Genomic DNA, 26,428 nt, shown 5'->3' with positions numbered 1-26,428 from the left:
GGTGAGAGAGACGTTGGAACATCTAATGAATGTGTAACTTGGTGATTCTAGTTTCCTGTTTTACAGCTTTGTCATCCACTCATTGGTTTGTTTTTACTGAAATTCAATGTGAGCAGTCAAATTGAGATGTGCAGTAACCACACTGTGGAGTATTTCAGAGTGAAATGTTGCATTTTCTTTGTAAATGCAGCTCTGATCCACAGAGAAATACAGTTCTTAAAAACAAACATACAAGTTCACAGATATCCTTTTAATAGCCTTGAAGGAAAAGTGTAATACTCTAAAATGCATGTTTATGAGAGGGACATGGCAGATATCTTCATAGAGGGGGGAGTCAGCCACACATCTGTATGTGTGTGTTTTAGGGAGACCGTGTTCTTGAAATGTTGTATAAAGTCTGCAAGTTGAAGTTTTGTTAGTTATTTTCTAGTCTTGTAATTCGAACACAGTCTTGTGCTTCAACTGTCCTATTGTGGATGTTCTGCAGTCCTCACCAACTCTATCATATTTCGTGTTTAAGAGTTGGATCTCTTTCCTGGTTTGGAGAAAATCCTTTGGCCTTCTTATTGAGTGTTATTTTGTAGGGTGAAGCTGTTTTGACTGTCACTATTACGTGTCTCAGTTTACAATTCTTCTAAACCTGGATATCTACTGCTTCACATTAAAAAATATTGTATGATCCGTCCCCTTCATGTCTTCTCTGTGTTTTCTTTTCAGCTGTGTCCGTCATTTTAACTGGATCTGGATCGACTCGATGTTCTGGCAGGGTTGAAGTTTATCACAATAACAGCTGGGGAACAGTCTGTGATGATGGCTGGGGCTTAAATGATGCTGAGGTGGTTTGCAGACAGTTAAACTGTGGGTCGGCACTAGAGGCTCCTCGATCAGCTCACTTTGGTGCAGGAACTGGACAGATTTGGCTTGATCATGTGACCTGTTCAGGAAATGAAAGTTCTCTAACTGAGTGTCAACACAGTGGATTTGGATCAAACACATGTGAACATGGTCAGGATGCTGCTGTCATCTGTTCAGGTGAGAAAACTTTTAGATAGAGATGATATTGCAAATTAGTCTGTTGTTCCGTGTATTGCATGAAATGCATACAATTAAAAAAAAAAAGAATCTGTTAAAGTAATTTTCATATATTTTGGCTGATAGATCTGATCAGATTGGCTGGGTCTGGATCAACTCGATGTTCTGGAAGAGTTGAAATCTTTCACAATAACATCTGGGGAACAGTCTCTGATTACAACTGGAACTTAAATGATGCTGAGGTGGTTTGCAGACAGTTAAAATGTGGGACGGCACTAAAGAATCCCGAATTTGGTCACTTTGGTGAAGCAACTGGACAGATTTGGCTCAGTGATGTGACGTGTTCAGGAAATGAAAGTTCTCTAACTGAATGTCAACACTCAGGATGGGGAAACAACTACAATAGACATTATTATGATGTTGGTGTCATCTGTTCAGGTGACAAACTGTAGATATGGAGCAAAGTGAATGTCAATGTGTTTTTCTGTGTTATTGCTCCTTTACTTTCTTTAACGGATATATAATAAAATATATTTTGTGTTATGTCTTTTGCCTAAAAGGTATGATCAGATTAGCTGGATCAACTCGATGTTCAGGCAGAGTTGAAGTTTATCACAATAACAGCTGGGGAACAGTCTGTGATGATGGCTGGGACTTAAATGATGCTGAGGTGGTTTGCAGAGAGTTCAACTGTGGGTCGGCACTGAAAGTTCCTACATCAGCTCACTTTGGTGCAGGAACTGGACAGATTTGGCTTGATCATGTGACCTGTTCAGGAAATGAAAGTTCTCTAACTGAGTGTCAACACAGTGGATTTGGATCAAACACATGTGAACATGGTCAGGATGCTGCTGTCATCTGTTCAGGTGAGAGAGACGTTGGATCATCTAATGAATGTGTAACTTGGTGATTCTAGTTTCCTGTTTTACAGCTTTGTCATCCACTCATTGGTTTGTTTTTTACTGAAATTCAATGTGAGCAGTCAAATTGAGATGTGCAGTAACCACACTGTGGAGCATTTCAGAGTGAAATGTTGCATTTTTCTTTGTAAATGCAGCTCTGATCCACAGAGAAATACAGTTCTTAAAAAACAAACATACAAGTTCATAGATATCCTTTTAATAGCCTTGAAGGAAAAGTGTAATACTCTAAAATGCATGTTTATGAGAGGGACATGGCAGATATCTTCATAGAGGGGAGTCAGCCACACATCTGTATGTGTGTGTTTTAGGGAGACCGTGTTCTTGAAATGTTGTATAAAGTCTGCAAGTTGAAGTTTTGTTAGTTATTTTCTAGTCTTGTAATTCGAACACAGTCTTGTGCTTCAACTGTCCTATTGTGGATGTTCTGCAGTCCTCACCAACTCTATCATATTTCGTGTTTAAGAGTTGGATCTCTTTCCTGGTTTGGAGAAAATCCTTTGGCCTTCTTATTGAGTGTTATTTTGTAGGGTGAAGCTGTTTTGACTGTCACTATTACGTGTCTCAGTTTACAATTCTTCTAAACCTGGATATCTATGGCTTCACATTAAAAAATATTGTATGTTCCGTCGCCTTCATGTCTTCTCTGTGTTTTGTTTTCAGCTGTGTCCGTCATTTTAACTGGATCTGGATCGACTCGATGTTCTGGCAGGGTTGAAGTTTATCACAATAACACCTGGGGAACAGTCTGTGATGATGGCTGGGGCTTAAATGATGCTGAGGTGGTTTGCAGACAGATAAACTGTGGGTCGGCACTAGAGGCTCCTCGATCAGCTCACTTTGGTGCAGGAACTGGACAGATTTGGCTTGATCATGTGACCTGTTCAGGAAATGAAAGTTCTCTAACTGAGTGTCAACACAGTGGATTTGGATCAAACACATGTGAACATGGTCAGGATGCTGCTGTCATCTGTTCAGGTGAGAAAACTTTTAGATAGAGATGATATTGCAAATTAGTCTGTTGTTCCATGTACTGCATGAAATGCATACAATTAAAAAAAAGAATCTGTTAAAGTAATTTTCATATATTTTGGCTGATAGATCTGATCAGATTGGCTGGGTCTGGATCAACTCGATGTTCTGGAAGAGTTGAAATCTTTCACAGTAACATCTGGGGAACAGTCTCTGATTACAACTGGAACTTAAATGATGCTGAGGTGGTTTGCAGACAGTTAAAATGTGGGACGGCACTAAAGAATCCCCAATTTGGTCACTTTGGTGAAGCAACTGGACAGATTTGGCTCAGGGATGTGACGTGTTCAGGAAATGAAGGTTCTCTAACTGAATGTCAACACTCAGGATGGGGAAACAACTACAATAGACATTATTATGATGTTGGTGTCATCTGTTCAGGTGACAAACTGTAGATATGGAGCAAAGTGAATGTCAATGTGTTTTTCTGTGTCATTGCTCCTTTACTTTCTTTAACGGATATATAATAAAATATATTTTGTGTTATGTCTTTTGCCTAAAAGGTATGATCAGATTAGCTGGATCAACTCGATGTTCTGGCAGAGTTGAAGTTTATCACAATAACAGCTGGGGAACAGTCTGTGATGATGGCTGGGACTTAAATGATGCTGAGGTGGTTTGCAGAGAGTTAAACTGTTTGTCGGCACTGAAAGTTCCTACATCAGCTCACTTTGGTGCAGGAACTGGACAGATTTGGCTTGATCATGTGACCTGTTCAGGAAATGAAAGTTCTCTAACTGAGTGTCAACACAGTGGATTTGGATCAAACACATGTGAACGTGGTCAGGATGCTGCTGTCATCTGTTCAGGTGAGAAAACTGTTAGATAGAGATGATATTGCAAATTAGTCTGTTGTTCCGTGTACTGCATGAAATGCATACAATTTGAAAAAAAGAATCTGTTAAAGTAATTTTCATATATTTTGGCTGATAGATCTGATCAGATTGGCTGGGTCTGGATCAACTCGATGTTCTGGAAGAGTTGAAATCTTTCACAGTAACATCTGGGGAACAGTCTCTGATTACAACTGGAACTTAAATGATGCTGAGGTGGTTTGCAGACAGTTAAAATGTGGGACGGCACTAAAGAATCCCGAATTTGGTCACTTTGGTGAAGCAACTGGACAGATTTGGCTCAGGGATGTGACGTGTTCAGGAAATGAAGGTTCTCTAACTGAATGTCAACACTCAGGATGGGGAAACAACTACAATAGACATTATTATGATGTTGGTGTCATCTGTTCAGGTGACAAACTGTAGATATGGAGCAAAGTGAATGTCAATGTGTTTTTCTGTGTCATTGCTCCTTTACTTTCTTTAACGGATATATAATAAAATATATTTTGTGTTATGTCTTTTGCCTAAAAGGTATGATCAGATTAGCTGGATCAACTCGATGTTCTGGCAGAGTTGAAGTTTATCACAATAACAGCTGGGGAACAGTCTGTGATGATGGCTGGGACTTAAATGATGCTGAGGTGGTTTGCAGAGAGTTCAACTGTGGGTCGGCACTGGAAGTTCCTACATCAGCTCACTTTGGTGCAGGAACTGGAAAGATTTGGCTTGATCATGTGACCTGTTCAGGAAATGAAAGTTCTCTAACTGAGTGTCAACACAGTGGATTTGGATCAAACACATGTGAACGTGGTCAGGATGCTGCTGTCATCTGTTCAGGTGAGAGAGACGTTGGATCATCTAATGAATGTGTAACTTGGTGATTCTAGTTTCCTGTTTTACAGCTTTGTCATCCACTCATTGGTTTGTTTTTACTGAAATTCAATGTGAGCAGTCAAATTGAGATGTGCAGTAACCACACTGTGGAGTATTTCAGAGTGAAATGTTGCATTTTCTTAGTAAATGCAGCTCTGATCCACAGAGAAATACAGTTCTTAAAAACAAACATACAAGTTCACAGATATCCTTTTAATAGCCTTGAAGGAAAAGTGTAATACTCTAAAATGCATGTTTATGAGAGGGACATGGCAGATATCTTCATAGAGGGGGGAGTCAGCCACACATCTGTATGTGTGTGTTTTAGGGAGACCGTGTTCTTGAAATGTTGTATAAAGTCTGCAAGTTGAAGTTTTGTTAGTTATTTTCTAGTCTTGTTAGTCGAACACAGTCTTGTGCTTCAACTGTCCTATTGTGGATGTTCTGCAGTCCTCACCAACTCTATCATATTTCGTGTTTAAGAGTTGGATCTCTTTCCTGGTTTGGAGAAAATCCTTTGGCCTTCTTATTGAGTGTTATTTTGTAGGGTGAAGCTGTTTTGACTGTCACTATTACGTGTCTCAGTTTACAATTCTTCTTAACCTGGATATCTATGGCTTCGCATTAAAAAATATTGTATGTTCCGTCGCCTTCATGTCTTCTCTGTGTTCTGTTTTCAGCTGTGTCCGTCATTTTAACTGGATCTGGATCGACTCGATGTTCTGGCAGAGTTGAAGTTTATCACAATAACACCTGGGGAACAGTCTGTGATGATGGCTGGGGCTTAAATGATGCTGAGGTGGTTTGCAGACAGTTAAACTGTGGGTCGGCACTAGAGGCTCCTCGATCAGCTCACTTTGGTGCAGGAACTGGACAGATTTGGCTTGATCATGTGACCTGTTCAGGAAATGAAAGTTCTCTAACTGAGTGTCAACACAGTGGATTTGGATCAAACAGATGTGAACATGGTCAGGATGCTGCTGTCATCTGTTCAGGTGAGAAAACTTTTAGATAGAGATGATATTGCAAATTAGTCTGTTGTTCCGTGTACTGCATGAAATGCATACAATTAAAAAAAAGAATCTGTTAAAGTAATTTTCATATATTTTGGCTGATAGATCTGATCAGATTGGCTGGGTCTGGATCAACTCGATGTTCTGGAAGAGTTGAAATCTTTCACAATAACATCTGGGGAACAGTCTCTGATTACAACTGGAACTTAAATGATGCTGAGGTGGTTTGCAGACAGTTAAAATGTGGGACGGCACTAAAGAATCCCCAATTTGGTCACTTTGGTGAAGCAACTGGACAGATTTGGCTCAGTGCTGTGACGTGTTCAGGAAATGAAGGTTCTCTAACTGAATGTCAACACTCAGGATGGGGAAACAACTACAATAGACATTATTATGATGTTGGTGTCATCTGTTCAGGTGACAAACTGTAGATATGGAGCAAAGTGAATGTCAATGTGTTTTTCTGTGTCATTGCTCCTTTACTTTCTTTAACGGATATATAATAAAATATATTTTGTGTTATGTCTTTTGCCTAAAAGGTATGATCAGATTAGCTGGATCAACTCGATGTTCTGGCAGAGTTGAAGTTTATCACAATAACAGCTGGGGAACAGTCTGTGATGATGGCTGGGACTTAAATGATGCTGAGGTGGTTTGCAGAGAGTTAAACTGTTTGTCGGCACTGAAAGTTCCTACATCAGCTCACTTTGGTGCAGGAACTGGACAGATTTGGCTTGATCATGTGACCTGTTCAGGAAATGAAAGTTCTCTAACTGAGTGTCAACACAGTGGATTTGGATCAAACACATGTGAACATGGTCAGGATGCTGCTGTCATCTGTTCAGGTGAGAAAACTGTTAGATAGAGATGATATTGCAAATTAGTCTATTGTTCCATGTACTGCATGAAATGCATACAATTAAAAAAAAGAATCTGTTAAAGTAATTTTCATATATTTTGGCTGATAGATCTGATCAGATTGGCTGGGTCTGGATCAACTCGATGTTCTGGAAGAGTTGAAATCTTTCACAATAACATCTGGGGAACAGTCTCTGATTACAACTGGAACTTAAATGATGCTGAGGTGGTTTGCAGACAGTTAAACTGTGGGTCGGCACTAGAGGCTCCTCGATCAGCTCATTTTGGTGAAGCAACTGGACAGATTTGGCTCAGTGATGTGACGTGTTCAGGAAATGAAGGTTCTCTAACTGAATGTCAACACTCAGGATGGGGAAACAACTACTATGGACATTATTTTGATGTTGGTGTCATCTGTTCAGGTGACAAACTGTAGATATGGAGCAAAGTGAATGTCAATGTGTTTTTCTGTGTTATTGCTCCTTTACTTTCTTTAACGGATATATAATAAAATATATTTTGTGTTATGTCTTTTGCCTAAAAGGTATGATCAGATTAGCTGGATCAACTCGATGTTCTGGCAGAGTTGAAGTTTATCACAATAACAGCTGGGGAACAGTCTGTGATGATGGCTGGGACTTAAATGATGCTGAGGTGGTTTGCAGACAGTTAAACTGTGGGTCGGCACTAGAGGCTCCTCGATCAGCTCACTTTGGTGCAGGAACTGGACAGATTTGGCTTGATCATGTGACCTGTTCAGGAAATGAAAGTTCTCTAACTGAGTGTCAACACAGTGGATTTGGATCAAACACATGTGAACGTGGTCAGGATGCTGCTGTCATCTGTTCAGGTGAGAGAGACGTTGGATCATCTAATGAATGTGTAACTTGGTGATTCTAGTTTCCCGTTTTACAGCTTTGTCATCCACTCATTGGTTTGTTTTTTACTGAAATTCAATGTGAGCAGTCAAATTGAGATGTGCAGTAACCACACTGTGGAGTATTTCAGAGTGAAATGTTGCATTTTTCTTTGTAAATGCAGCTCTGATCCACAGAGAAATACAGTTCTTAAAAAACAAACATACAAGTTCATAGATATCCTTTTAATAGCCTTGAAGGAAAAGTGTAATACTCTAAAATGCATGTTTATGAGAGGACATGGCAGATATCTTCATAGAGGGGGAGTCAGCCACACATCTGTATGTGTGTGTTTTAGGAGACCGTGTTCTTGAAATGTTGTATAAAGTCTGCAAGTTGAAGTTTTGTTAGTTATTTTCTAGTCTTGTAATTCGAACACAGTCTTGTGCTTTAACTGTCCTATTGTGGATGTTCTGCAGTCCTCACCAACTCTATCATATTTCGTGTTTAAGAGTTGGATCTCTTTCCTGGTTTGGAGAAAATCCTTTGGCCTTCTTATTGAGTGTTATTTTGTAGGGTGAAGCTGTTTTGACTGTCACTATTACGTGTCTCAGTTTACAATTCTTCTTAACCTGGATATCTATGGCTTCACATTAAAACATATTGTATGTTCTGTCCCCTTCATGTCTTCTCTGTGTTTTGTTTTCAGCTGTGTCCGTCATTTTAACTGGATCTGGATCGACTCGATGTTCTGGCAGAGTTGAAGTTTATCACAATAACAGCTGGGGAACAGTCTGTGATGATGGCTGGGGCTTAAATGATGCTGAGGTGGTTTGCAGACAGTTAAACTGTGGGTCGGCACTAGAGGCTCCTCGATCAGCTCACTTTGGTGCAGGAACTGGACAGATTTGGCTTGATCATGTGACCTGTTCAGGAAATGAAAGTTCTCTAACTGAGTGTCAACACAGTGGATTTGGATCAAACAGATGTGAACATGGTCAGGATGCTGCTGTCATCTGTTCAGGTGAGAAAACTTTTAGATAGAGATGATATTGCAAATTAGTCTGTTGTTCCGTGTACTGCATGAAATGCATACAATTAAAAAAAGAATCTGTTAAAGTAATTTTCATATATTTTGGCTGATAGATCTGATCAGATTGGCTGGGTCTGGATCAACTCGATGTTCTGGAAGAGTTGAAATCTTTCACAATAACATCTGGGGAACAGTCTCTGATTACAACTGGAACTTAAATGATGCTGAGGTGGTTTGCAGACAGTTAAAATGTGGGACGGCACTAAAGAATCCCGAATTTGGTCACTTTGGTGCAGCAACTGGACAGATTTGGCTCAGGGATGTGACGTGTTCAGGAAATGAAAGTTCTCTAACTGAATGTCAACACTCAGGATGGGGAAACAACTACTATGGACATTATTTTGATGTTGGTGTCATCTGTTCAGGTGACAAACTGTAGATATGGAGCAAAGTGAATGTCAATGTGTTTTTCTGTGTCATTGCTCCTTTACTTTCTTTAACGGATATATAATAAAATATATTTTCTGTTATGTCTTTTGCCTAAAAGGTATGATCAGATTAGCTGGATCAACTCGATGTTCTGGCAGGGTTGAAGTTCATCACAATAACAGCTGGGGAACAGTCTGTGATGATGGCTGGGACTTAAATGATGCTGAGGTGGTTTGCAGAGAGTTAAACTGTGGGTCGGCACTGAAAGTTCCTACATCAGCTCACTTTGGTGCAGGAACTGGAAAGATTTGGCTTGATCATGTGACCTGTTCAGGAAATGAAAGTTCTCTAACTGAGTGTCAACACAGTGGATTTGGATCAAACACATGTGAACATGGTCAGGATGCTGCTGTCATCTGTTCAGGTGAGAGAGACGTTGGATCATCTAATGAATGTGTAACTTGGTGATTCTAGTTTCCTGTTTTACAGCTTTGTCATCCACTCATTGGTTTGTTTTTTACTGAAATTCAATGTGAGCAGTCAAATTGAGATGTGCAGTAACCACACTGTGGAGTATTTCAGAGTGAAATGTTGCATTTTTCTTTGTAAATGCAGCTCTGATCCACAGAGAAATACAGTTCTTAAAAAAGACAAACATACAAGTTCACAGATATCCTTTTAATAGCCTTGAAGGAAAAGTGTAATACTCTAAAATGCATGTTTATGAGAGGGACATGGCAGATATCTTCATAGAGGGGGGAGTCAGCCACACATCTGTATGTGTGTGTTTTAGGGAGACCTTGTTCTTGAAATGTTGTGTAAAGTCTGCAAGTTGAAGTTTTGTTAGTTATTTTCTAGTCTTGTTAGTCGAACACAGTCTTGTGCTTCAACTGTCCTATTGTGGATGTTCTGCAGTCCTCACCAACTCTATCATATTTCGTGTTTAAGAGTTGGATCTCTTTCCTGGTTTGGAGAAAATCCTTTGGCCTTCTTATTGAGTGTTATTTTGTAGGGTGAAGCTGTTTTGACTGTCACTATTACGTGTCTCAGTTTACAATTCTTCTAAACCTGGATATCTATGGCTTCACATTAAAACATATTGTATGTTCTGTCCCCTTCATGTCTTCTCTGTGTTTTGTTTTCAGCTGTGTCCGTCATTTTAACTGGATCTGGATCGACTCGATGTTCTGGCAGAGTTGAAGTTTATCACAATAACAGCTGGGGAACAGTCTGTGATGATGGCTGGGGCTTAAATGATGCTGAGGTGGTTTGCAGACAGTTAAACTGTGGGTCGGCACTAGAGGCTCCTCGATCAGCTCACTTTGGTGCAGGAGCTGGACAGATTTGGCTTGATCATGTGACCTGTTCAGGAAATGAAAGTTCTCTAACTGAGTGTCAACACAGTGGATTTGGATCGAACACATGTGAACATGGTCAGGATGCTGCTGTCATCTGTTCAGGTGAGAAAACTTTTAGATAGAGATGATATTGCAAATTAGTCTGGTGTTCCGTGTATTGCATGAAATGCATACAATTTAAAAAAAGAATCTGTTAAAGTAATTTTCATATATTTTGGCTGATAGATCTGATCAGATTGGCTGGGTCTGGATCAACTCGATGTTCTGGAAGAGTTGAAATCTTTCACAGTAACATCTGGGGAACAGTCTCTGATTACAACTGGAACTTAAATGATGCTGAGGTGGTTTGCAGACAGTTAAAATGTGGGACGGCACTAAAGAATCCCCAATTTGGTCACTTTGGTGAAGCAACTGGACAGATTTGGCTCAGTGATGTGACGTGTTCAGGAAATGAAAGTTCTCTAACTGAATGTCGACACTCAGGATGGGGAAACAACTACAATAGACATTATGATGATGTTGGTGTCATCTGTTCAGGTGACAAACTGTAGATATGGAGCAAAGTGAATGTCAATGTGTTTTTCTGTGTCATTGCTCCTTTACTTTCTTTAACGGATATATAATAAAATATATTTTGTGTTATGTCTTTTGCCTAAAAGGTATGATCAGATTAGCTGGATCGACTCGATGTTCTGGCAGAGTTGAAGTTTATCACAATAACAGCTGGGGAACAGTCTGTGATGATGGCTGGGACTTAAATGATGCTGAGGTGGTTTGCAGACAGTTAAACTGTGGGTCGGCACTGGAAGTTCCTACATCAGCTCACTTTGGTGCAGAAACTGGAAAGATTTGGCTTGACCATGTGACCTGTTCAGGAAATGAAAGTTCTCTAACTGAGTGTCAACACAGTGGATTTGGATCAAACACATGTGAACATGGTCAGGATGCTGCTGTCATCTGTTCAGGTGAGAAAACTGTTAGATAGAGATGATATTGCAAATTAGTCTGTTGTTCCGTGTACTGCATGAAATGCATACAATTAAAAAAAAGAATCTGTTAAAGTAATTTTCATATATTTTGGCTGATAGATCTGATCAGATTGGCTGGGTCTGGATCAACTCGATGTTCTGGAAGAGTTGAAATCTTTCACAATAACATCTGGGGAACAGTCTCTGATTACAACTGGAACTTAAATGATGCTGAGGTGGTTTGCAGACAGTTAAACTGTGGGTCGGCACTAGGGAATCTCCAATTTGGTCACTTTGGTGAAGCAACTGGACAGATTTGGCTCAGTGCTGTGACGTGTTCAGGAAATGAAGGTTCTCTAACTGAATGTCGACACTCAGGATGGGGAAACAACTACTATGGACATTATTTTGATGTTGGTGTCATCTGTTCAGGTGACAAACTGTAGATATGCAGCAAAGTGAATGTCAATGTGTTTTTCTGTGTTATTGCTCCTTTACTTTCTTTAACGGACATATAATAAAATATATTTTGTGTTATGTCTTTTGCCTAAAAGGTATGATCAGATTAGCTGGATCAACTCGATGTTCTGGCAGAGTTGAAGTTTATCACAATAACAGCTGGGGAACAGTCTGTGATGATGGCTGGGACTTAATTGATGCTGAGGTGGTTTGCAGAGAGTTAAACTGTTTGTCGGCACTGGAAGTTCCTACATCAGCTCACTTTGGTGCAGGAACTGGAAAGATTTGGCTTGATCATGTGACCTGTTCAGGAAATGAAAGTTCTCTAACTGAGTGTCAACACAGTGGATTTGGATCAAACACATGTGAACGTGGTCAGGATGCTGCTGTCATCTGTTCAGGTGAGAGAGACGTTGGATCATCTAATGAATGTGTAACTTGGTGATTCTAGTTTCCTGTTTTACAGCTTTGTCATCCACTCATTGGTTTGTTTTTTACTGAAATTCAATGTGAGCAGTCAAATTGAGATGTGCAGTAACCACACTGTGGAGTATTTCAGAGTGAAATGTTGCATTTTTCTTTGTAAATGCAGCTCTGATCCACAGAGAAATACAGTTCTTAAAAAACAAACATACAAGTTCATAGATATCCTTTTAATAGCCTTGAAGGAAAAGTGTAATACTCTAAAATGCATGTTTATGAGAGGGACATGGCAGATATCTTCATAGAGGGGAGTCAGCCACACATCTGTATGTGTGTGTTTTAGGAGACCGTGTTCTTGAAATGTTGTATAAAGTCTGCAAGTTGAAGTTTTGTTAGTTATTTTCTAGTCTTGTTAGTCGAACACAGTCTTGTGCTTCAACTGTCCTATTGTGGATGTTCTGCAGTCCTCACCAACTCTATCATATTTCGTGTTTAAGAGTTGGATCTCTTTCCTGGTTTGGAGAAAATCCTTTGGCCTTCTTATTGAGTGTTATTTTGTAGGGTGAAGCTGTTTTGACTGTCACTATTACGTGTCTCAGTTTACAATTCTTCTTAACCTGGATATCTATGGCTTCACATTAAAAATATTGTATGTTCCGTCGCCTTCATGTCTTCTCTGTGTTCTGTTTTCAGCTGTGTCCGTCATTTTAACTGGATCTGGATCGACTCGATGTTCTGGCAGAGTTGAAGTTTATCACAATAACAGCTGGGGAACAGTCTGTGATGATGGCTGGGGCTTAAATGATGCTGAGGTGGTTTGCAGACAGTTAAACTGTGGGTCGGCACTAGAGGCTCCTCGATCAGCTCACTTTGGTGCAGGAGCTGGACAGATTTGGCTTGATCATGTGACCTGTTCAGGAAATGAAAGTTCTCTAACTGAGTGTCAACACAGTGGATTTGGATCAAACACATGTGAACATGGTCAGGATGCTGCTGTCATCTGTTCAGGTGAGAAAACTTTTAGATAGAGATGATATTGCAAATTAGTCTGTTGTTCCGTGTACTGCATGAAATGCATACAATTAAAAAAAAGAATCTGTTAAAGTAATTTTCATATATTTTGGCTGATAGATCTGATCAGATTGGCTGGGTCTGGATCAACTCGATGTTCTGGAAGAGTTGAAATCTTTCACAATAACATCTGGGGAACAGTCTCTGATGATGGCTGGGACTTAAATGATGCTGAGGTGGTTTGCAGACAGTTAAAATGTGGGACGGCACTAGGGAATCTCCAATTTGGTCACTTTGGTGCAGCAACTGGACAGATTTGGCTCAGGGATGTGACGTGTTCAGGAAATGAAGGTTCTCTAACTGAATGTCAACACTCAGGATGGGGAAACAACTACAATAGACATTATGATGATGTTGGTGTCATCTGTTCAGGTGACAAACTGTAGATATGGAGCAAAGTGAATGTCAATGTGTTTTTCTGTGTCATTGCTCCTTTACTTTCTTTAACGGATATATAATAAAATATATTTTGTGTTATGTCTTTTGCCTAAAAGGTATGATCAGATTAGCTGGATCAACTCGATGTTCTGGCAGGATTGAAGTTTATCACAATAACAGCTGGGGAACAGTCTGTGATGATGGCTGGGACTTAAATGATGCTGAGGTGGTTTGCAGAGAGTTCAACTGTGGGTCGGCACTGAAAGTTCCTACATCAGCTCACTTTGGTGCAGGAACTGGAAAGATTTGGCTTGATCATGTGACCTGTTCAGGAAATGAAAGTTCTCTAACTGAGTGTCAACACAGTGGATTTGGATCAAACACATGTGAACGTGGTCAGGATGCTGCTGTCATCTGTTCAGGTGAGAGAGACGTTGGATCATCTAATGAATGTGTAACATGGTGATTCTAGTTTCCTGTTTTACAGCTTTGTCATCCACTCATTGGTTTGTTTTTTACTGAAATTCAATGTGAGCAGTCAAATTGAGATGTGCAGTAACCACACTGTGGAGTATTTCAGAGTGAAATGTTGCATTTTCTTTGTAAATGCAGCTCTGATCCACAGAGAAATACAGTTCTTAAAAACAAACATACAAGTTCACAGATATCCTTTTAATAGCCTTGAAGGAAAAGTGTAATACTCTAAAATGCATGTTTATGAGAGGGACATGGCAGATATCTTCATAGAGGGGAGTCAGCCACACATCTGTATGTGTGTGTTTTAGGGAGACCTTGTTCTTGAAATGTTGTATAAAGTCTGCAAGTTGAAGTTTTGTTAGTTATTTTCTAGTCTTGTAATTTGAACACAGTCTTGTGCTTCGACTGTCCTATTGTGGATGTTCTGCAGTCCTCACCAACTCTATCATATTTCGTGTTTAAGAGTTGGATCTCTTTCCTGGTTTGGAGAAAATCCTTTGGCCTTCTTATTGAGTGTTATTTTGTAGGGTGAAGCTGTTTTGACTGTCACTATTACGTGTCTCAGTTTACAATTCTTCTAAACCTGGATATCTATGGCTTCACATTAAAAAATATTGTATGTTCTGTCCCCTTCATGTCTTCTCTGTGTTCTGTTTTCAGCTGTGTCCGTCATTTTAACTGGATCTGGATCGACTCGATGTTCTGGCAGAGTTGAAGTTTATCACAATAACAGCTGGGGAACAGTCTGTGATGATGGCTGGGGCTTAAATGATGCTGAGGTGGTTTGCAGACAGTTAAACTGTGGGTCGGCACTAGAGGCTCCTCGATCAGCTCACTTTGGTGCAGGAACTGGACAGATTTGGCTTGATCATGTGACCTGTTCAGGAAATGAAAGTTCTCTAACTGAGTGTCAACACAGTGGATTTGGTTCAAACACATGTGAACATGGTCAGGATGCTGCTGTCATCTGTTCAGGTGACAAAACTGTTAGATAGAGATGATATTGCAAATTAGTCTGTTGTTCCGTGTACTGCATGAAATGCATACAATTAAAAAAAAGAATCTGTTAAAGTAATTTTCATATATTTTGGCTGATAGATCTGATCAGATTGGCTGGGTCTGGATCAACTCGATGTTCTGGAAGAGTTGAAATCTTTCACAATAACATCTGGGGAACAGTCTCTGATTACAACTGGAACTTAAATGATGCTGAGGTGGTTTGCAGACAGTTAAAATGTGGGTCGACACTAGAGAATCCCCAATTTGGTCACTTTGGTGCAGGAACTGGACAGATTTGGCTCAGTGCTGTGACGTGTTCAGGAAATGAAAGTTCTCTAACTGAATGTCAACACTCAGGATGGGGAAACAACTACAATAGACATTATTTTGATGTTGGTGTCATCTGTTCAGGTGACAAACTGTAGATATGGAGCAAAGTGAATGTCAATGTGTTTTTCTGTGTTATTGCTCCTTTACTTTCTTTAACGGATATATAATAAAATATATTTTCTGTTATGTCTTTTGCCTAAAAGGTATGATCAGATTAGCTGGATCAACTCGATGTTCAGGCAGGGTTGAAGTTCATCACAATAACAGCTGGGGAACAGTCTGTGATGATGGCTGGGACTTAAATGATGCTGAGGTGGTTTGCAGACAGTTAAACTGTGGGTCGGCACTGAAAGTTCCTACATCAGCTCACTTTGGTGCAGGAACTGGAAAGATTTGGCTTGATCATGTGACCTGTTCAGGAAATGAAAGTTCTCTAACTGAGTGTCAACACAGTGGATTTGGATCAAACACATGTGAACGTGGTCAGGATGCTGCTGTCATCTGTTCAGGTGAGAGACGTTGGATCATCTAATGAATGTGTAACTTGGTGATTCTAGTTTCCCGTTTTACAGCTTTGTCATCCACTCATTGGTTTGTTTTTTACTGAAATTCAATGTGAGCAGTCAAATTGAGATGTGCAGTAACCACACTGTGGAGTATTTCAGAGTGAAATGTTGCATTTTTCTTTGTAAATGCAGCTCTGATCCACAGAGAAATACAGTTCTTAAAAAACAAACATACAAGTTCACAGATATCCTTTTAATAGCCTTGAAGGAAAAGTGTAATACTCTAAAATGCATGTTTATGAGAGGGACATGGCAGATATCTTCATAGAGGGGGGAGTCAGCCACACATCTGTATGTGTGTGTTTTAGGGAGACCGTGTTCTTGAAATGTTGTATAATAGAATAGAATAGAATTCAACTTTATTGTCATTGCACATGTCACAGGTACAGGGCAATGAAATGCAGTTTGCATCCATCCAGAAGTGCTTTAGTCGTGATATAGATATATTACAATATATATTAGCAATAATATAGATGTGTAAGTATATTACAGAAATGGGTCTATTATGGTATGTTATAATGTACACGGTGTGAAGTATGTTATGAATATTCTATAACTATAAGTATGTACAGGCTGTAGTGAGTACAAGCTATGTACAGGCTATGAACAGGATATAAATATGAAATAAAAACTATACAGAAATCTGATATATACAGTTATACAGAAATGTGAACTATGCAAGTTATAAACAGTTGTAGGATTGAAAAATTATCATATGTACAGAATGATATTCACACAGAACTATACAGTAGTGCAGTTAGGATAATTGTGATAGTGATAAAGTGCTAGTGGTTGTGGGTGTGTGTATGTTCAGTCCATGAGTTTAACGTGGGTCAGATGTCAGGAGGCAGAGTTCAGGAGTCTGACAGCTGTGGGGAAGAAGCTGTTCCGGTACCTGGTGGTCTTAGTCCTGAGGCTCCTGTAGCGCCTCCCAGAGGGCAGGAGGGTGAAGAGTCCATGTGATGGGTGACTGGGGTCTCTGATGATTTTCCCAGCCCTTTTCAGACACCGCTTCCTGTAGATGTCCTTTATGGCAGGAAGTGGTGCTCCGGCGATGCGCTGGGCAGTTTTCACGACCCTCTGCAACGCCTTCCGGTCCGAGGCGGAGCAGTTCCCATACCAGACTGTTATACAGTTGGTCAGGATGCTCTCGATGGTGCAGCGGTAGAAGTTCACCAGGATGTCTGAGGACAGGTGGTTCTTCCTCAGAGTCCTCAAGAAGAAGAGGCGCTGGTGAGCCTTCTTGACCAGCTTGGAGCAGTTGGTTGTCCAGGTGAGATCCTCGGAGATGTGGACTCCCAGGAACTTGAAGCTGCTCACACGCTCCACAGCCATCCCCTTAATGTGGATGGGTGGATGTGGGTCAGCATTCCTCCTGTAGTCCACGATGAGCTCCTTGGTCTTCTCGGTGTTAAGCAGCAGGTTGTTTGTGTCGCACCACTCAGCCAGATGATCCACCTCCTCCCTGTAGGCGGTCTCATTGTTGTCGCTGATGAGGCCAATCACCGTGGTGTCATCTGCAAACTTAATGATGGTGTTGGAACCATCAGCAGGTCTGCAGTCGTGGGTGAAGAGGGAGTAGAGGAAAGGGCTCATCACACAGCCTTGTGGTACCCCGGTGTTCATTGTGATTGTTGATGAGCAGCGGTTATCCAGTCGGACATGTTGAGGGCGGTTGGTCAGGAAGTCCAGTAACCATTTGCAGATGAGGGAACTGATGCCCAGGTCTGTCAGTTTCCTGATGAGTTGTGAGGGGTGGATTGTATTGAACGCTGAACTGAAGTCTATAAACAGCATTCTGGCGTAGGTGTTGTTGTTGTCCAGGTGTGAGAGGACAGAGTGCAGTGCGATGGAGACTGCATCCTCTGTGCTCCTGTTCTGGCGGTATGCAAATTGGTGGGGGTCCAGGGTGGGGGGGAGACAGGATTTGAAGTGTGCTAAGACCAGCTGCTCTAAGCACTTAGTGATGATGGGGGTGAGTGCTACTGGGCGGTAGTCATTGAGGCTAGATGGGTTGGAGTTTTTGGGTATCGGGACGATGGAGGTGGTTTTGAAGCAGGCCGGTACCACAGCGTGGGCCAAGGACAGGTTGAATATGTCTGTGAGCACTCCTGCAAGCTCCCCAGAACACGCCCGGGGATGCCATCAGGACCTGCAGCCTTGTGGACATTGATCCTGCTCAGCACCGCTCCTACATCGGTGGGGGAGAGAGTCAGATAAAGTCTGCAAGTTGAAGTTTTGTTATTTTCTAGTCTTGTAATTCGAACACAGTCTTGTGCTTCAACTGTCCTATTGTGGATGTTCTGCAGTCCTCACCAACTCTATCATATTTCGTGTTTAAGAGTTGGATCTCTTTCCTGGTTTGGAGAAAATCCTTTGGCCTTCTTATTGAGTGTTATTTTGTAGGGTGAAGCTGTTTTGACTGTCACTATTACGTGTCTCAGTTTACAATTCTTCTAAACCTGGATATCTATGGCTTCACATTAAAACATATTGTATGTTCTGTCCCCTTCATGTCTTCTCTGTGTTTTGTTTTCAGCTGTGTCCGTCATTTTAACTGGATCTGGATCGACTCGATGTTCTGGCAGAGTTGAAGTTTATCACAATAACAGCTGGGGAACAGTCTGTGATGATGGCTGGGGCTTAAATGATGCTGAGGTGGTTTGCAGAGAGTTAAACTGTGGGTCGGCACTAGAGGCTCCTCGATCAGCTCACTTTGGTGCAGGAACTGGACAGATTTGGCTTGATCATGTGACCTGTTCAGGAAGTGAAAGTTCTCTAACTGAGTGTCAACACAGTGGATTTGGATCAAACACATGTGAACATGGTCAGGATGCTGCTGTCATCTGTTCAGGTGAGAAAACTGTTAGATAGAGATGATATTGCAAATTAGTCTATTGTTCCGTGTACTGCATGAAATGCATACAATTTAAAAAAAAAAAAATGTTAAAGTAATTTTCATATATTTTGGCTGATAGATCTGATCAGATTGGCTGGGTCTGGATCAACTCGATGTTCTGGAAGAGTTGAAATCTTTCACAATAACATCTGGGGAACAGTCTCTGATTACAACTGGAACTTAAATGATGCTGAGGTGGTTTGCAGACAGTTAAAATGTGGGACGGCACTAGGGAATCTCCAATTTGGTCACTTTGGTGAAGCAACTGGACAGATTTGGCTCAGGGATGTGACGTGTTCAGGAAATGAAGGTTCTCTAACTGAATGTCAACACTCAGGATGGGGAAACTACTACTATGGACATTATGATGATGTTGGTGTCATCTGTTCAGGTGACAAACTGTAGATATGGAGCAAATGAATGTCATTGTGTTTTTCTGTGTTATTGCTCCTTTACTTTCTTTAACGGATATATAATAAAATATATTTTGTATTATGTCTTTTGCCTAAAAGGTATGATCAGATTAGCTGGATCAACTCGATGTTCTGGCAGGGTTGAAGTTTATAAAAATAACAGCTGGGGAACAGTCTGTGATGATGGCTGGGACTTAAATGATGCTGAGGTGGTTTGCAGAGAGTTCAACTGTGGGTCGGCACTGGAAGTTCCTACATCAGCTCACTTTGGTGCAGGAACTGGAAAGATTTGGCTTGATCATGTGACCTGTTCAGGAAATGAAAGTTCTCTAACTGAGTGTCAACACAGTGGATTTGGATCAAACACATGTGAACATGGTCAGGATGCTGCTGTCATCTGTTCAGGTGAGAGAGACGTTGGATCATCTAATGAATGTGTAACTTGGTAATTCTAGTTTCCTGTTTTACAGCTTTGTCATCCACTCATTGGTTTGTTTTTTACTGAAATTCAATGTGAGCAGTCAAATTGAGATGTGCAGTAACCACACTGTGGAGTATTTCAGAGTGAAATGTTGCATTTTCTTTGTAAATGCAGCTCTGATCCACAGAGAAATACAGTTCTTAAAAAACAAACATACAAGTTCACAGATATCCTTTTAATAGCCTTGAAGGAAAAGTGTAATACCCTAAAATGCATGTTTATGAGAGGGACATGGCAGATATCTTCATAGAGGGGGGAGTCAGCCACACATCTGTATGTGTGTGTTTTAGGGAGACCGTGTTCTTGAAATGTTGTATAAAGTCTGCAAGTTGAAGTTTTGTTAGTTATTTTCTAGTCTTGTAATTCGAACACAGTCTTGTGCTTCAACTGTCCTATTGTGGATGTTCTGCAGTCCTCACCAACTCTATCATATTTCGTGTTTAAGAGTTGGATCTCTTTCCTGGTTTGGAGAAAATCCTTTGGCCTTCTTATTGAGTGTTATTTTGTAGGGTGAAGCTGTTTTGACTGTCACTATTACGTGTCTCAGTTTACAATTCTTCTAAACCTGGATATCTATGGCTTCACATTAAAAAAGATTGTATGTTCTGTCCCCTTCATGTCTTCTCTGTGTTCTGTTTTCAGCTGTGTCCGTCATTTTAACTGGATCTGGATCGACTCGATGTTCTGGCAGGGTTGAATTTTATCACAATAACAGCTGGGGAACAGTCTGTGATGATGGCTGGGGCTTAAATGATGCTGAGGTGGTTTGCAGACAGTTAAACTGTGGGTCGGCACTAGAGGCTCCTCGATCAGCTCACTTTGGTGCAGGAACTGGACAGATTTGGCTTGATCATGTGACCTGTTCAGGAAATGAAAGTTCTCTAACTGAGTGTCAACACAGTGGATTTGGATCAAACACATGTGAACATGGTCAGGATGCTGCTGTCATCTGTTCAGGTGAGAAAACTGTTAGATAGAGATGATATTGCAAATTAGTCTGTTGTTCCATGTACTGCATGAAATGCATACAATTTAAAAAAAAGAATCTGTTAAAGTAATTTTCATATATTTTGGCTGATAGATCTGATCAGATTGGCTGGGTCTGGATCAACTCGATGTTCTGGAAGAGTTGAAATCTTTCACAATAACATCTGGGGAACAGTCTCTGATGATGGCTGGGACTTAAATGATGCTGAGGTGGTTTGCAGACAGTTAAACTGTGGGACGGCACTAAAGAATCCTGAATTTGGGCACTTTGGTGAAGCAACTGGACAGATTTGGCTCAGTGATGTGACGTGTTCAGGAAATGAAAGTTCTCTAACTGAATGTCAACACTCAGGATGGGGAAACAACTACGACTACTACAATGGACATTATTATGATGTTGGTGTCATCTGTTCAGGTGACAAACTGTAGATATGGAGCAAAGTGAATGTCATTGTGTCTTTTTTTGTGTCATCCATCTTTTATTTAACTTAACGGATATACAGTGGTCCCGCGTTTTAAAGTAGTTCACCTTTCACAGTCTCGCTGTTTTGCAGATTTTTTTGTTGTGCTCAATTTTACATGCTTTTTTTTGTTTTGTTTTTTTAACAGCACATTGTGTTCTATGTCCTTATAGGCTGTAAACCATTTTCAATCAATCTCCTCTGTTCCGTATCTGCTGTGCTGTACAAATTGCATTCATCTTGTCAAATGTACATAAATCTTTGATCGCTAGTAGTGTAATTCTGAAGTGCTTCAGATAGATTTTAGATTAGATTAGATAAAACTTTATTAATCCCTCGTGTGGGTGCCTCTGGGAAAGTCAGTTTCCAGTAACACAGCACCGACAGAAGTTGCACTGTACTGTATTTTCCCCAACAAACACAAACTATTGTTGAATTCTCTCGCAGCTGCTCTATTCCCATGTTCTACTGCGTCACTGATAGAGTTTGAAATCCCCTTTGTATGTCTCTTAAAAGGTGCCTTTTTGGGGTCCTTATACAAATACAACACGTTAATATTATGTTGAAGCACGGTATGTATTACTCCATGAGGCTCCTGACTACGGTAGCCGTAATGCAGTTTGTCCAACAATCCATCAAGCGGTGCGTAGCTTACCAAAGTCGTACTAAAACATTTTGACAGATTTCTGAGCACCATGTACCAAAAAAAGTCAGTTTGAGGTCAGTAAGCACAACCAGAATACATACATAATGCACCGGATTACAAGGAGTACTGTCGATTTTTGATCTTTGCTTTAATTCCATAATACTGGACTTATTTTTCTATGAAGGTTTGAACTTTGAGAGTGTTTAAGCAAGAGAGAAAAGCATTAAAATCTTCATGCCTGTCTGAGAAAAGTGTGTAGTGAGGGGTTTTACAGCCTTAAAACATCTATAATAATTGAAAAAACTGAAGGTGACTATTTCACAGATTTCACCTATCTCACCTATTATTTTTAGAACGTAACTCCTGCGATAAACGAAGGACCACTGTATATTAAAATATGTTCAGTGTCATGTCTTTTACCTAAAAGGCATGATCAGATTAGCTGGATCAACTGAGCGCTCTAGTAGAGTTGATGTTTATCACAATAACATCTGGGGAACAGTTTGTGATGATGGCTGGGACTTAAACTATCCTGGGACACACTATGTGCCGTACAGGCCACTACCATTATTTTTTTTACAGGTGGACGTAGTTTGTCTGAAATTATTTTTAGGCGGATCAGATATCTTAAATTAACATCCACAAAATTACCAGAATTGAAGGTCTCCCAACGGAACATTATATTATATTGCAACAACATGACCAGGGCAGGGAGTACAAAGGGACTATTACAGTTAGCTGTGTTTTATCCCCTTTGGGTTTGCATCAAACAAACAAACCTTTGCCAAGCCAAACATGCTCAGCTACCCACTGTGGCATTTGTAATATTGACAGTTGACAGTGTTTGTTTTTTTTCAGCATGCGGCAGGGCTGTGGAAAACTCAGGAAGTGGGCCCTGGCAGGTCAGTATAAACCACAATGGACAGTTTTGGTGTGGAGGGTCCCTAATCACCAACCAGTGGGTGCTAACAGCTGCTTCCTGCATATCACAGTGAGTCGATGTTGCCAGTTTACAGTTTTGGTGATGATGATCTTATACAAGACTTTTACTCCTCTGTTTACATTTACTTTAAGATTTTTGCCACAACAGGTTATGGTTTTGCTTATTCCCTGAGAGCAGGAGGTTTTTAAGGTCGTACAAAATTTAACTTACAAAATCGGATTTCCAGAATCATTTTTAGGGCAACAAAAAGCTCTGGGCCCTCAGTGTGAGTGGCACGTTATGTTTTCTCTACTGTGATGGATTGAAGCTCAGGTGTAACTGCTGTCCAAATGCTTAGGGTTAGTTAGGGTTATTAATTAATCCCGACACACACACAAACACGCACCACACACACACAGAAAAATGCCTTAAAAATAATTAAAGTACTTACACAAAATGATTTAATTATGAACTGTCCATTATCAAGATCACATGAATGTTTATGGGTATCTCCTTTGAACTGTGATATTCACCAACAATTTTTATTAAATTAAATTTAGTAACCTGACAGAGGTACATCTAAGCTGCCACACCCAGTCAGATTTAACCTCCGGCGAAGTGTCTTTGACAGTGGAAGATATCATCTGTCATCCTGCATTCAACAACAGCACGTATGAGAACGACATTTGTCTTCTGAAGCTGTCGGCTCCTGTAACTTTCACAGACTACATTCAGCCAATCTGCTTAGCCTCACAAAACAGCACTTTCTACAATGGGACCAGCAGCTGGGTCACTGATTTTAGTGAAACTGGTAAGTTACTTAACATTAATTTTACATAATAGGAATGTACAGGATTTTTTTTTAACTCTTCTATTTTACTTTTTACAATTAGGTAACAGTTCCTTCCCAAACATCCTGCAGGAGGTAAATGCACCAGTGGTGGGAAACAATGAGTGCCAGTGCTACTATGAAGGCGACAAAGCAATCACAGAGAACATGATCTGTGCTATGCTTCAAGCAAGGAAAGATTCATGTCAGGTGACCCCTAATATTTATTTGTACTGCCATGCCTTGTTCAGTGCTATAAGAATTATGTATCACTTTCACACTAGATTATTATTGCTAGCTATTAAGGTACAGCATACAGAACCGGTTCATACTTAAAGACTGATGTACTGGCTGACCGTTTCATCTTGTTTACTGTCTTTGTGACAGTCAAACCCAATTACAGACCCCTTGATAGAACAATAGTTCAGGAGTCAGATGAAGTGATTTTTTTTTTTTCAGAATTCTCAGTGCGGTAAGCAAATGACATGTTAGTTTGATGTTTACATGCTTCAGCAGGATCAACACAGAGATAGATATATCTACAAGATATCGCTGCTTCTTAACAACTTAAAAAATAAATATATATATATATATAAATATATATATATATATATATATATATATATATATATATATATATATATATATATATATATATATATATATTTTCACAGGAAACCCAGGAGGACCTTTAATGACAAAGACAGGATTTATGCGTGGGTCCAGAGTGGAGTTGTGAGTACTGATGATGGCTGCGCCCAACCTGTGAGACCTGCAGTCTTCACTGTGTGTCGGAGTACCAGAATTGGATCAGTGACACCGTCACTGGAATGAAACCAAACTTTGTTACCTTCACTTCCCGGGCACTGACACTGACTTATACTTCACCTGTCCAACACTGTCACCTCCCACTGTCCCCACCACTGTCCCTTCTACTGTCCTCACCACTTCCTCCACAGATGACAGTGTATTTGACAGGGGTGAAAACCTCACCCACTTCACTCATTTTGCCTCACTCTGTCTTTTTGCTGTCTTGCTCCATGTAGTTGTTACAAGTAGTGGAATGTAAGTCAACATATTTACCCAAGTCTTGTACTTGATTACACACTTTAAATACTTTAAACACTTTGAATTTACTTTGCTTTCATGGCATTTTATGAATTTGAGGTGAATCGTAATCTTTCTCTCCAATATATTCATAGAACAATCATTAAACTTTTTTTTTCATTTGAAGATGCTAAATATGTTGTTGTTCCAGTTTCTCAAATATGGTGATTTAGTGGACTTCCTTACTTAGTTACTTTAAACTTTTGATTATATCAATACTTTTTAATCATTTTTTTCAAGCTTTGACTAATGGACAAATTGAGAATGTAAAGGTGTTATTGACTTTTGTGATTGTTTTTAACAAATCAGACCATGTTTTTAGTAATTATGGGAAGTGAAAGTATAGAATATTGTTATCACACATGGGGCTATTTCTGTGTTTTGGGCAAAGTCTCATGTAAGTTGATGGAAATCTTCTTAAATCTTGTTTTATGCGGACATTTTTTGGTATAACAATGTCTTTATTGATTAAAACATGCAAAAGAAGATTTGATGTTCATATATTCTTTAATTCTGTTTTTAACATTTGTATACAGCAGAATAGTCTGCAACACTTACAGACTGTCATCTTGACAGCTGCTCAACTGGTAGAACCAAAACACAAAAAACAATGTACATCTGAGCATTATTCTTACATTGGTGTAGACAGAGCTGTGCCAACCTACCCCTGGCCATACAGTGTTTGTTCCGGCCCTCCTTTGCTGTGACCAGACCGCTGGACAAAAGATGACAGTGACAAAAAAACACATTAAACAATGCGCCCATGTGACTATTTTTGAACTGTGAGTGAGGTGAAAGAAGAAAATGCTCAGCGATCATCACCTTGCTGGTGTTGCTGGTGTTTAGTCTAGTGTAAAATTAATTTAACCCTACAGTTGTGTTTACCCCCACCCCTTACTTTAGTGTTCCCAGTCAAAATTAGAATAAAATAGTGAGCAGCTCACTGCTGAGTGATATTTCAGATATTTCAGTGATTATGCTCCTGTATCTTTAACACTAATACATAAGAAGAACGCTACACCAAGTAAAAACTGGAGATTCAATACATTGCTGGTCAAAGATGAAGACTTTATTAAATATTTTTAAAAAGAGTGGACTTCATATTTAGACTTTAATGACACTCCCGGAACATCAGCTTCTGTTCTATGGGAAGCAGGGAAAGCTGTGATGAGAGGTAAAATCATTTCTTTCTCATCACACAAAAAGAAAGAAGAAAACAAAAATATTCAGGAACTAGAAAAAAGAAGAAGCCTACGCGTGCGACCAAGATCAAGAAATAATGAACAAAATATGCAAAACAAAACTAGAAATAAATGAAATTATTTATAAAAAAACACAATTCCTCGTACAAAGACTTCGCTTACAGAATTTTGAACACAGTAACAAATCAGGTCAATTTCTAGCTAACCAGTAAAAATAAATAAAGAAAAAACAACTAATCAAATCAAATCAAATCACTTTTCTTGTCACATCACATGTGCAGGTACACTGGTACAGTACATGCGAGTGAAATTCTTGTGTGCGAGCTTCACAAGCAACAGAGTTGTGCAAAAATACAATAATGTAAAACAAGCAAAATATAAGAATGGCTAAATCTGAGACTAATAAATATATGTACAATATATAAGAGTATATGCATTACTGGATGTGTATACTAAATATGTTTTTCTACGTGTGTGTGTGTGTGTGTGTGTGTGTGTGTGTGTGTGTATACATATTTTACAAATTAAATAGAGTAAACAATAAAATAAAATATATAAAATATACAGAG

General features: G+C 39.8%; 3 protein-coding genes and 1 pseudogene across 3 annotated transcripts; all 4 read left to right on the top strand.

The window, feature by feature from the left end:
- Positions 1–970: 970 nt before the first annotated feature.
- On the top strand, positions 971–7,329 carry LOC120439326 (annotated as a pseudogene).
- Positions 7,330–7,356: 27 nt separating this feature from the next.
- Positions 7,357–10,083, top strand: LOC120433719 (deleted in malignant brain tumors 1 protein-like; the record flags this gene model as incomplete). Its single annotated transcript, XM_039600493.1, is given in 5 exon segments — positions 7,357–7,414; positions 8,131–8,490; positions 8,568–8,879; positions 9,002–9,137; positions 10,029–10,083. Coding segments are annotated over 5 exon segments (921 nt in total), but the record flags the coding sequence as incomplete, so codon positions are not given.
- A 2,960-nt stretch (positions 10,084–13,043) lies between these two features.
- On the top strand, positions 13,044–15,639 carry LOC120439328 (deleted in malignant brain tumors 1 protein-like). Its single transcript, XM_039610204.1, is given in 5 exon segments — positions 13,044–13,099; positions 13,223–13,534; positions 13,657–13,962; positions 14,678–15,037; positions 15,116–15,639. Coding segments are annotated over 3 exon segments (990 nt in total). The 5' UTR covers positions 13,044–13,099; positions 13,223–13,534; positions 13,657–13,658; the 3' UTR covers positions 15,442–15,639.
- A 183-nt stretch (positions 15,640–15,822) lies between these two features.
- On the top strand, positions 15,823–23,994 carry LOC120439327 (deleted in malignant brain tumors 1 protein-like). The gene is made up of 7 exons (XM_039610202.1): positions 15,823–15,855; positions 18,891–19,202; positions 19,324–19,629; positions 20,787–21,107; positions 22,658–22,790; positions 23,282–23,532; positions 23,615–23,994. Exons 3-7 carry the CDS (start codon positions 19,326–19,328, stop codon positions 23,884–23,886), a joined length of 1,281 nt encoding a protein of 426 aa, XP_039466136.1. The 5' UTR covers positions 15,823–15,855; positions 18,891–19,202; positions 19,324–19,325; the 3' UTR covers positions 23,887–23,994.
- The last annotated feature ends 2,434 nt before the right edge of the window (positions 23,995–26,428 follow it).

This window comes from Oreochromis aureus, linkage group 3 (assembly GCF_013358895.1).
Source record: "Oreochromis aureus strain Israel breed Guangdong linkage group 3, ZZ_aureus, whole genome shotgun sequence".
NCBI classification, from domain to species: domain Eukaryota; kingdom Metazoa; phylum Chordata; class Actinopteri; order Cichliformes; family Cichlidae; genus Oreochromis; species Oreochromis aureus.
This window is presented reverse-complemented; position numbering and strand designations above follow the sequence as displayed.

Excerpts from the sequence above, each read along its gene's own strand:
- LOC120439327 (XM_039610202.1), top strand. The coding sequence starts at position 19,326 with ATGATCAGATTAGCTGGATCAACTCGATGTTCTGGCAGGGTTGAAGTT. Across the intron at positions 19,630-20,786 it reads TGCTGCTGTCATCTGTTCAG|ATCTGATCAGATTGGCTGGG; the intron begins GTGAGAGAGACG and ends TTTGGCTGATAG. Across the intron at positions 22,791-23,281 it reads GCTGCTTCCTGCATATCACA|TAACCTGACAGAGGTACATC; the intron begins GTGAGTCGATGT and ends AATTAAATTTAG.